Source organism: Phalaenopsis equestris, unplaced genomic scaffold (assembly GCF_001263595.1).
Source record: "Phalaenopsis equestris unplaced genomic scaffold, ASM126359v1 Scaffold000188, whole genome shotgun sequence".
Lineage (NCBI taxonomy): Eukaryota > Viridiplantae > Streptophyta > Magnoliopsida > Asparagales > Orchidaceae > Phalaenopsis > Phalaenopsis equestris.
Window position 1 is genome coordinate 172,036 of NW_018164630.1, and position 12,300 is coordinate 184,335.

Sequence of the window (12,300 nt, forward strand, 5' to 3'; positions counted from 1 at the left end):
GGGTAGAACCGTCTTAAAAGTTATCAGAGACTGACTTCCGAGATTTTCTTTTGCGGTCTTCTGCCGTGAAGAAGCAGGAGAAAACAATCCTGAAAGTTAACCACTGAGATTTCCTTTTGCGATCTTTTTTAGTGTAACAACACGAGAAAGTCTCCCTGAAGGTTATCCCCGATCTGTCTTAGCAAAACCTCCGAAATGAGCCAAACAGGAGAAAGTCATCTCGAAAATTATCCCAACTTTTGTTTCTCATTGTTGAGATGATTCCTGCCAATAACATTTCAAGATCTATGAACTTATTCTTTATGAATGGTGTGGGCTGATCGCGACGTCCCTTGGGTTTTTTTCAGCATAGACATTCGTCTAATTCTCTATTTTGAAAAAAAAAAAGTAATATTAATAATGTTTTTGGGGACGGGTAACAGTAGTGCGTTTTGACCTAAGAGCGGCTGGGTGGGGTTCGATCTCACACGTACAGGGTGGAGCGTGCCCTAGCTGCTGCTCACTCAAGCTGGTAGTAGGAGCTTCAGCTCAACCCCATGCTGTTGATCCTCCTCTTCATCCTCGCCCTAATCTTTTCTCCTTCTTCTTGCGAGATAATCTTTGAAGAGCGATTTGAAGGTGATTTCAACTTGCTTATCTCTTTGTGAGAGATTCTCTTTTTTTTTTTTTTTTTTCCGATTCGAGTAAACTATCCATAATAGTCAAGTCTGCTTGTCTGATAGTGTTTGATGCTTTTTTAATGTTGAGCTGCAACCTCTTTGGATTTCGATGTTTTAGTTCCGATAAATTGTTTGATAGGATGTGGATGTCATGGCATCTCTTTTAAAGTAGAATGGTTTGTTTGATCTTTCACAATTTAAAGTGTGGTGTGGAGATCTCGAAGCATTTGCAAAAGGTTGAGCCAGAGTTTCTCACAATTTAAAGTGTGGTGTGGAGATCTCGAAGCGTTTGCAAAAGGTTGAGCCAGAGTTTCATTTGATTTTGTATAGCTGAATCGGTGCCGTAACATGCCCGAATGGGCTAAAAAAACCACAAATCAGTCTCTATTACTAGTACCAGGCTATCCTTCCCCCTTGATACTAATTTGCCCTTCATTATGGACGCTAAGATGGATTGTCTTGATTAGAACCAAATTAGGTTTTATCTTTTATTTTTTTGGTTGATTTTTTGACCCCCAGCTTCTTCATCTGATGGTGTATACCATGCTTTACAACTTGCCACGACCAACTAATTAGTCTCTACTTGCTAGAAGGTGTGTAGTTGTTTGAATTCCGTTATTTAAGGATAAACTAAACCTTTAATCTTTTAATGCTTATTATAATAGCTTATCATTTGGGTCAAGTCTCCTAGTTTTTTACTTTTAGTGATTTTATGTAAGAAGCATGGTCTCTCTTGATTATTTGTTTTTTTGTGTAATTGAGAGCTCTGTGGTTGAGATGATTACATACTTGATTTAGATTCCTATCCTAAGGATTTGATATGAAATGCAATAATTTGGTATTTTCCTTAGAAATACAGTCCATGACGGCTGTCAAATTTTTCAAAATGATATGTTATTTATTTATGAAAATCTACTTTTAGGGGATAACCATACTTGGAGGGAATTGTTATTAGGTACCGATTAACTCTACGTTATCTCACCTTTGCTCTTTGAAATTCTCTCATTTCACTGGGATCCCTCCTTTTCATTTGCTCTTTGAGATTCTCTCATTTCATTGGGATCCTTCTTTTCTATCAGGGACAATTTTGGTTGTAGATCAGAGAGTCCTTCATGTTAATGTTTTGTGTGATTATAACGGTTCTGTACATAGGGGAGGGGAAACGAAGAATCATGGAAGAGGATGGGAGGGGTCGAGCCAAATGAATGGAAGGAGGAGAAGAAGCGAGAAGATCGTGAAATCGAAGAAGAGGGATTGAGGAGTCGTGAAACCGAGCGAGGAAGGGAGAAGAAGTTAGGAAGTCAAAAAAGCAAAATCACATATTTAAGACTTAGACCGACTTACCTGGAGCCAAGCGGCGAGGACGAAGTGAGAATTAGGGCAAAGCGGCGTCTTTGCTGAGTGGTGGAAGAAGTGGTGTTGGTACCATGTAGAGGAAGAGGAAGCGGGAGGAAGCAAACTCAAGCGGGAGAGGCGAAGTCTCGTGTGGGTTCTATCCAAGAAGAAGACTTGAACTGTAGCCGCTTGCGTGTAGAAGAAGAAGTTTCGGCTTGTAGAGGAAGGAGACTTTGACGTGCGGATCACGGAGAGGAAAGAGGAGAAGTGCGGAGCCTTCCTCTTTGGACCGAAAGCTTGGAAAGGAAGAGAGGTTACATGTTTTCTTCTCCGTGCATAGGGGGAGGGAACAAGGTAAGGGTTTAATAATAATAAAAATAATAAGATATTTATATATAAAAGTATCTTTATTGAATAGAAATTAAGCATGATTATATAAAAAAAAAATTAATGTTTAAATAATGAAAAGTTAATAGTTAATTTAAAAATAATAAATTAATTAAATTTTATATCACGCGTTAGGCTTTCAATTTTTAGAGAAATCGATGTCAAGGCCAATAACAAATTATGCTTAATCGAGGTGAGTACATTTATTTTCTAGCAATAGTAATAATTTGTTTATTCTCAAATATATTTACAGTAGATGATATTTATGTGCGCTTTATTTTGATTGAGATATTATTCTTTTTATTGGTCATATTGTTATAGATGTTGTAACTACTTATTCATGCATTTGATATGTGCTTTATATAGCATGTTGAATTGAATGTGATGAATACATATGTTTATGATGACTGTTTTATGTGCATTACTAGCTATGATGGAGCACCCATTGATGGTATTAGTGGGAGAATACTAATGTACCAATGCACGTAAATGAAAAAAAATATTGATGTTTTAATTGACACAATTTTTAGATAATGCCTCCTGTTACAGTTGTATTGATATAAAATGAAATTGATATGATATTGTTATAAACCTCTTTGAGTAGAATGTCAAATGTTTATACTAATTTATAAAGAAGCTTAACTGGCATGCATATTGCTTTTTTTTATATTGTTATAATTTAGAAGTAAGTATTTACAGGCTCATTTAGCTCAAAGTGGTTTTAACTAACTTTTTAGGTTTAATGAAATTATTAAAAGACGGGCAATAGACGACAAAACGTTTATAGAAGACGCGAATAATCATTAATTGGGTAATTTTAATTGTATCATTTAAATTAATTTGCAATGACTCTTTCATCTGTTAAATTTTAGACGAATATAGAAAATTTAATACACATTATCAAACTATCTGTACACGCCTTGATTAATTCCAAGCCTCCGGCCGGGTCGTAACAGTAATGTTGTTGACACATTATCAAACTATCTGTACACGCCTTGATTAATTTCAAGCCTCCGGCCGGGTCGTAACAGTAATGTTGTTGATAAAACCATCCACTTCCATCAACATTCGACAGGAACTCCAAATAACCGTCATCTAGAGCGCATCTTTGAGTACAAATGTTGACTCTTTTTATTTGATTTCATGTAATGACTTATCAACATTGCATTTGACCTAGCTATATTGTATGGAAGTTTTGGGCAGTAAACAAGTTGACATGTTAAGCTAAACATAGTAGAAATGAGAAAGAATAAATCTATGAAAAAAAAAAAATGATAAGTTAGGAGTGAATTATTGGAGGAGCACTTCTTGAAGGTAAGGTTTGAAGAATTAAGTTGCATGATTTGGACATCAATTACAAAGGACATCTCCACCAAAGTTATCCTGGAAATAAGTTATGCCAGAAGATTTGCACAAAATAGGCTTAACACCTCATGCAATAGTCATCATGGATGAATAGATGATGATGATGATTTATAAAGCCCGTTCGTAGGTTGGCATAAGGCTTATGATGACAATGTTGTTTGTCATGATGATTCTGAGATTTTGACAAAGGGTTATAAGATTCCGTCATATATTCCATTTAAATCGAGTGCTATCTTGAATTTTTACTCCTGAAAATTACTTATAGTCTTTATTTTTCTACTTCAATTTTAAGCATTTACTTTATCTTGCCTTTTCAACCATGTAAATTACTTCTTGTCTTTCTGTTTTTTCTTTATGCTAATGCTTTTATCCATGCTTCAACCTTTTTTGTTATAATATATATATTTTTAATTCTGAAAGATGGCTGGGAGAGCCGGTGGGTGAGATCAGACTGGAAAAAAAGTGAAGGCAAGGCTGGCTCCTTTAAGCACACTGCGGGAAACTGGGCTGGTGACCCTGATGACAAAGGCATATATAACCCATTGACTTCATATGTTTCACTCTTTTTGTTAAGATAGTTTTATTCTGCCATGTTATTGGCATATATGTTTTTCCATATCTATTGGTTAAATTGAAGCTGACATTTTTTTGGTAAGCTTCCAGGGATTCAGACATACCCAGATACTAGACATTTTGCAATATCCGCAAAAATTCCAGAGTTCAGTAACAAGAATAGAACATTAGTGCTACAATACTCCATAAAGTTTGAGCAGGACATTGAATGTGGCGGTGGTTACATCAAACTTCATTCCGGTTATGTCAACCAGAAGAAATTCAGCGGTGATACACCATACAGGTCCTCCACCTCAACGCTCACATTTTCTTTGATATTGGATATGCATCATTAATATGGTCCATATCCTTAACTGAGTTTTAAATTTCATTTGCTATCAAAAGGCTTTTGTTTCACTAGCTATACTACTGTTTAAAGGAGTAGTATTCATTTTATACTATTTTTGGTTTGGATCTTGGTCAGGAAACTTTTTATAGTATAAAAATTTGTGATGATGCTACACAGCATGTTCATGTTCTTGTTTTTTTTTTGACTGGCCGTCAGAGGAGACTGTATTTTTACTATAGCAACTTGTAATGCTGCTAGAAAATATGTTGCAGTCCTTACAAATTTACCTTACCCTTTCTTTCTTGGGCCCATATGGTATGATTATGCAGTTTATTTAACAATCTGTTTTGGTTTAGCAGCACGACATAGTATTTTAGAACTATGGAGATAGGATTTCTGAACGCAATTTTGTTTTCTTTAGTGTGCTCCTTCACATCCGTGCACTCACACGAGCACCTTTTTAATTCAACAAACGATGTAGTACTTCACATAATTTATCTGAACTAATAATGTTCTCCCATGCAGTTTAATGTTTGGACCTGATATATGTGGTACCCAGACAAAGAAGCTTCATCTGATATATTCATATCAGGGACAGAACTATCCCATCAAGAAGGATTTGCAGTGTGAGACGGACAAATTGACACACTTTTACACATTTATCCTTAGACCTGATGCCTCTTACAGTATCCTGGTTGACAATCGAGAAAGAGAATCTGGAAGCCTGTATACTGATTGGGATATTCTTCCACCTCGTAAGATCAAATCTGTTAATGCCAAAAAGGTATAACAGCGTTTTATTTTTACAGTCGTTTAAAGGCTAATCAACAACTCTTTTATTTGCTTCTATTTAAAGGCTAATCAACAACTCTTTTATTTGCTTCTATTTAAAGGCTAATCAATAACTCTTTTATTTGCTTCTATGCTTGTTCCTCTTATGTGTGCATATTGCATGTAGCCTGCAGATTGGGATGATAGGGAATATATCGATGATCCTGATGATGTTAAACCTGAGGTTGTCTACGGAATAGTATATGCGATATTAATTCATCTTCTGAAAGTAATAAGTGTCCTGTTTCTTACAATTTGTCAATGTAATGCAGGGATATGATTCTATTCCAGCTGAAATTCCTAACCCAAAAACCAAAAAGGTACACAACAGACAGCTTAAATTATTTGCAATGAATGCACTTCTCAGATACTTCTCACTGAATAATTTGTAATATTTGCCTGAAAAATTTGCAGTTCTCAGCTGTTAAAACCTTTTTTTAGTCGGGGGTTCTGACATTATATTTTCTTCTCTTTTCGATTAGCCTGATACATGGGATGAAGATGAAGACGGAATATGGAAGCCACCAAAGATCCCAAATCCAGCGTACAAGGGGCCATGGAAACCAAAGGTTTATTCATGATCTCTTCTTTAGTAGTTACACACTGGGTTTATAGAGTAAGATTTAGCTTCTGTTTCTCAGTTGTTGCAACATATGAATATTACAGAGGATAAAAAACCCCAACTACAAGGGAAAATGGAAGATTCCCTGGATCGACAATCCTGGTAAGTTGAGATTTTAGGATGCTTATTTTTTTGTTGTGCAGGCTTGGATAAAAGCACTTTGTAGGGAATTGTATGGCTTTTTTTTTAAAAAAATTATTTGGGTATGCGTGGGCTTCGTTTTTCTTATTTTTTTTTATTATTATTCTCTTAAAGAGGATTTAACAGGTAATCTTGTAAGAGAAAACCAATATAATCTGCTCAGTGTTGTGAACTTTTGAAATGGCTTTAAAGCCGGAGTAAAGCTGGATGGCCTACTGGCATGGAAATCCCCACCCTCACTTACAATCATAATAATAAGAAAGTGTACTAAATAGCATTTCCCTTCATTAACCAATTTAATTACACACAGTATTATTCAAAGTATCATTAGTTCGTAAAAGTTGTCAATTTGTGAGTAATACTGGCTAGATCTTTTTATTTGAGGTGCCAAAATTATGCCCAAGAAGAGGAAGGTCATGTTTTGGGCAGATTTTGATTTTAACAATATCCTAAATTTAATTTGTAAATCTCAATAATTGGGTTGAATACCAAGTTTTATGGCAAAGCTGTTTGATAACATTTTTGGAAGTTCACAATCTGTTAGATTTTCACCCTCTTTGATTGCCAGTTCATTTTTAGTTTTGTGACCTTGCCCTGGCCAATTTTTGTGGTAGTGAAGGTTGTTTATATTGGTGTTGGGGTGGATTGGAGTGTATGGAGGGTGAAGTAGAGCATCGTGGTGGTAGGATTTGTTCATTTTACGCCGGCAATTTAGTATTAAAAATATGCTTCGGCAATACACTACATGATGAAAAAAATTTGTATTGAAGAGAATGTGATTCATTTATAAAAATATGCTGGCAAAAGTCTATAATCTTAAAAATATGAGATGAAATTTTATTGAATTCTACTAGTCTTTCATCCAAGGAGAACTAAAACATCAAACTACTTAAAAGAAATAGAATTGATTACAACTACTATAACTAATCTAGAATTCAACACAAGTCTAAACAAAGCAGCACTACTTAAATAATGAATATCAAATTCAAATAATAACCATTGCTAAAGAATTTGCTTTGATGACCTGCTAATAAACTAGTTAGCATCTACCAAAGGGTTGTTTGGTTTAGTGCATTTAGAATTCAAGTGCTTTTTAAATGCAATGTATATTCAATGTATTGAGATACTTGAGAGAGTTATTTGCTTGGCTGTAAATAAAGTTACAAAATTTGTTGGGTGTCAAAGTTACATGCAAGAACAAACGAGGGTGAATTCTTTGCTAGCACTAGTAAGCACTATGACAAGTGATTTACGGGGAGGGGCACTTCACAAATGCTGAATTTGTAATTCATCTTAAGCGTACGATAATTTTTCAAAAATGAATTTAAATGTATATTTTAAAATCCCAAAAAAAGTTAATTTACATTTATTTATTTTTCACTTTGGGATTGTTATGTTAATGGAATTTTTATTTCATATTTATTTGAAATGCAGTGTATTTGGATTTTATTGTATTTTGGGATTCTTTTGAACCATTATCACATTTTTGGTTGTAACAAGTACATATGAAAATTTTTAAAAAAAAAGTTGTAGAATTCTATCCCTAATAGTTGGCCCGTCGGTCATATAGACTCTACATGTTCAATTTGTGCAAGCAATTTGATGCAAAAAAAAAGTTGTAGAATTCTATCCCTAATAGCTGGCCCGTCGGTCATATACGCTCTACATGTTCAATTTGTGCAAGCAATTTGATGCAAAGGTTTTGGGAACTGACGCGAGGCTTTGGGAATCCACCTGAACGGGCTGCTAAAGGGCTGGCTTGACCGACCTAGAGAGGTCCAACCTTTTGCTGGATCGTCTGGCCTTCCTATGGGTTGGGATTGGCCGCCCACCTTACCCCCCTTTCCTTCTCAGTTTGCCGCTAACCCACTCCTCTACCTTTTATGGTTGTCGCCCAAATGTGAGCGCCTCCCCTTCTTATTTTACCTATTAGCTTTTATATGTGCGTGTTTTTTTTGGCTAGGGTTCATATTCTTGTATGATCTATTTCAGATTTCTGTGTGAAGTCTTTTTCCTTTCTAGGGTTGTATCCGAAGGCAAGGAGATGCTCCAGCTGTAACTTGTCTGAGGTAGTGATCTTTTCCAACGTTTTTTGGGTGCTTTGACTGCAACTCACTCCCACAATGATATTAATCCTTTCATCTTCCCCTCACATGCTCGCTTCCATCTTGTCTACCTTCTCACCCTTTCTGTTTCACTGCCGCAAATCCGCTGTTCCCAACCTGTTGCTACTCCCATCCTAGTCCAGAGTCGCTGCTGCCCAACCGTTGTATCGCAATTCCCCTACTCTCCTTCGCTGCTTCCCCTTACCTTGATCTTAGCCGCCAACCTCTGAACCTTCTTTCTGCGGGCCGCTGGAATCCCAGACCTCCGCTACTTGCTGCACCCCTTCTTACATACAACTCTCTGTTGCTGACTGCAACTCCCATCCAATCACTTGCTATCCGCCATTGCATATCCACTTTCCTTTCATCTTGCTCTCGAGCCGTCGTCCTCCACTCTCACACTCACCCTAGAGAGTCGACTATGATTGTGTTGTTATTTTCTTATTATAAATCCGTTCCATAGGGAAGATAACAACGACGGGGAATATCATCCACACCACTTTGGAATTCAATATCAGAGGAGGTCGAGAGAAGAGACCATGTATGAAGTCCACAAGGACTTTGACGTTTTTTACATCAGGTTAAAATAATGAAATAATAATCAATGAAATAATACATAGCATGATAATATAACTAGTGACATTTTTTACATCAGGATTTGACGTCAAAATGGATCTACCAAAGTTTGAGGGAGGTATGGATCCGAATGAGTTTTTTGATTGACTTCATTCTGTTGAAAGGATTTTCGAATATAAATATGTGCCTGAGGATTAACGAGTCAAATTAGTTGCTATCAAGTTAAAAAATAGTGCATTTTTGTGGTGTGAGAACTTACAAAGACAAAGGAAAATAGTAGACAATGATATAATTACCTAGTGGAATAAGATGAAGAAAGCAATGTAGAATAAATACCTTACATCTCATTGCCGCTAGGGCATATTTTTGAGGCTCCAGCACCTGCAATAGCGAGACCTTTCAGTGGAGGAGTTTGCAACTTGGTTCGTCTACTTGCAGATGAAATGCAAGCTGAACGAGCCTGAAGAGCACACTGTAGTCCTGTATCTTGGGTGCCTGAAGCCTGCTATTAGCAATGTGGTACAATTGCAGCCTTATCGTTCGTTTGGGGATATTCAGACCTTAGTATTGAAAGTGAAAAGATAGAAAAAAGAGAGCAAACAACCACCACCAATCAGATAACCATCCACAGTTGGCGACACCAGCATGAGCACACCTCAGGGAGCTAAGAAAACTGGTTTGGATGAAGGATAGAGCCACTCTCGATGAAAAGAAGCCTGAGAAGAGAAGCATGCCTACTACAACCCCCACCAGGCAATGCTTCAAATGCCACAGATATGGCACATCGCCTCTTGCTATCCGATAAGCTGAGTTGCGTCTTTCACTGAGCGGGTTGTTGTGGAAGAGGTTAGCAACAAGGAGACCGTTGAGGAGCTTGACAAGGTGCATCATCTTCCATTTGATGAGGGCGAGATGCTCGTAGTTCAACGGGTTCTACATGCCGAGGATATGAGGGATTCACAGTGGCTTTATCACAATATATTCTACACCCGTTATACTATGAACGAGAAAGTTTGCGGTCTCATCATCCATAGAGAGAGCAGTAAGAATGTGGCTTCTACGCAGATGGTAGAGAAATTGGGTATGATGACTTAGAGTCACTCCCAGCCATGTTATCTGACGTGGTTGAAGAAGGAAAACAGGGTCAGCATTGATTGGTGTCTCGTGCAGTTTTTGATTGGGATTCAGATGCAGGATCATATGTGGTGTGATGTGGTCCCCATCGATGCTTGTCACTTTTTTTTGGGAAATTCATGGCAATTTGATCGGATGACTCAATGCAATGGATTCAGAAACCCATATTCCTTCACTAAGGATGGAAAACACAGTCCTCTCTTTGGTGGAGCATGAGATCTTAGGCGCCCTTTCAAGCAGAGCAGCGTCGATAGAGCTAGTTTTGGTGACGACAGTCGATGAGAGGACTGGGTTACATGCTCCAGATTCGGGATAATCACGACAGAGTGCATTGTGGGATATCACGATCAATATATTACCACCATGAACGCCATCGTTCGGAGAGGTTCAATCTACTCTCACCTCAAATCGGGTTGAGTTGACTGCAGATTGCTTTGGGAGTATTTAGCAGCATAGACAAGACACACAAACTTAGTGCAATTCAACAACGGACCCCCAGGAGAGCGGATTGATATGGATGTATGCTCGCAAGTGGAGAAAACTCCTTGATGCGTTGGGACATAGTGCGGGCGATAGTGGGATCAAGGTACTACTAGGACCTCAAAAGAGGATCAGAAGCTTCTATGAATGAGGTTGAAGCTTCTCTAGCCCCGAGAGATTGATGCGGGGCTTTGGGAACTGACGTGAGGCTTTGAGAGTTTGACTGAACCGAACTAGAGAGGTTCGAGTTCAGCCTCCTACTGGATTGGTCGACCTTCCTTTGGGGCGGGGTTGGCCGCCCACGTTACCCCCCTCCTTCTCAGCTTGCTGCCAACTCTCTCCCCTTCTGGTTGCACCCAAATTTGATGGCCTCCCTTTCCTATTTTACCATTAGTGATTATATATGTGTGGTTTGTTTATTTAGTGTTCAGATTATTATATGTTATGTTTCAAATTTCTGTGTAGTTTTTTTCCCCTCTCGGGCTGTATCTGATGGCGAGGAGGTATTCCTACTAAAACTCTTTTGAGGTGGTGATCTTTTCTAGGGGTGCTCTGGTTGTAACTCGCTCCCACAGGAATAATCCTCCTTTCATATTCCCCTCACTTGCTCAATGCCATCTTTCCGACTTCCCACCCTTTTTGTTTCACTGTCGCAAATCCTCTGCTCCCACCTTGCTGTTGCAACTACTCCCATCTCAGTTCAGAGCTGTTGCCGCCCAACCTACTATATCGCAATTCCCCTACTCTCCTCCGCTGCTTCCCCCTCTGTTGCTTTCCCCTCTTATGCTCTTAGCTGCTAATCCATGAATCTCCTTCCTATGGGCCGCTGAAATCCCAAACCACCCCCGCTACTTGCCACGACCCTTCTTCCAGACAACTCTCTGTTGCTGACCACAACTCCCATCTAGACACCTGTTGTCTGCCGCTGCATATCCACCTTCCTTCCGACTTGCTCTTGAGCCGCGTCCGCCTCTCTCGGCCTCGCGCTAGAGAGTCAATTATGTTTGTGTTGTTATTTCCTTGTTATTAAGAGTCTTTGTTTGTAATCCCTTTTGAATTTCAACAATAATATTTTCATTTTTGTTGTGATTTGGGTGAACTCACATCACTATTGGAGGGACTTTTTGATTTCAGATTTATTCTTTTTTTATTACTTTCTTATCATGTTATCTTTTTTTTGTTGTTTGTTTTGTATTTTATAAGTTGTAATAGTTTTAAAGCCGTCCCCTATATAATAGGGGAAAGGTTGTAATTTGATAAATATTTTAAATAGGTGAATAATGTTTCTAAACCTTTCTTCATGGTATCAGAGCTCCATGCTTTGTTTTGACAGGATTAGGGCATCTTTCGTCTGCCTACATTGATCGACGCTGTCAAACGCTTAGACTGGATTGCTAATCTCCTCTGTCTGCGTCAGTTCTGTAGAGAATGGTCTGATTGGATCGCTCGTCGGTCTCGACTGCGTCGTTGGGATTCTAATCTACATAGTTAGCCGATTTCGTCTGCTTAGGATGAAGCTGACGAATTTGTTGGCCCCTTATGAGCAAGAAAATCATGTCAGCCTCTATTGTTGTCGATTTGGTTGCCTTTGACTGCATTGTTCGTCGGTCTTTTCTACTGTAAACCCCCTTGTATGCTCGCTCGTAGAAACGTTCGAGCCTCTCCAACAACCGTTTAACAGCCGAAACCCTCCCTGCAGCCACCAAAATTTATCCAACCAATGTGCAAGGCCCTTCTCTGCTCCTTATCATACCAGTTGGATTA

The 12,300-nt window shown here is 38.3% G+C and overlaps 1 protein-coding gene across 1 annotated transcript in view; it reads left to right on the plus strand.

Moving 5' to 3' along the window:
* Positions 1-475: 475 nt before the first annotated feature.
* LOC110022402 (calreticulin-3) overlaps positions 476-12,300 on the plus strand; it is a gene marked incomplete at its 5' end in the record, with an annotated part of 15,468 nt that continues 3,643 nt past the window's right edge. The window contains 8 exon segments of the mRNA XM_020721322.1: positions 476-618; positions 4,167-4,274; positions 4,410-4,602; positions 5,173-5,431; positions 5,606-5,662; positions 5,751-5,798; positions 5,961-6,047; positions 6,145-6,202. Coding sequence (XP_020576981.1) covers positions 537-618; positions 4,167-4,274; positions 4,410-4,602; positions 5,173-5,431; positions 5,606-5,662; positions 5,751-5,798; positions 5,961-6,047; positions 6,145-6,202 — 892 coding nt within the window.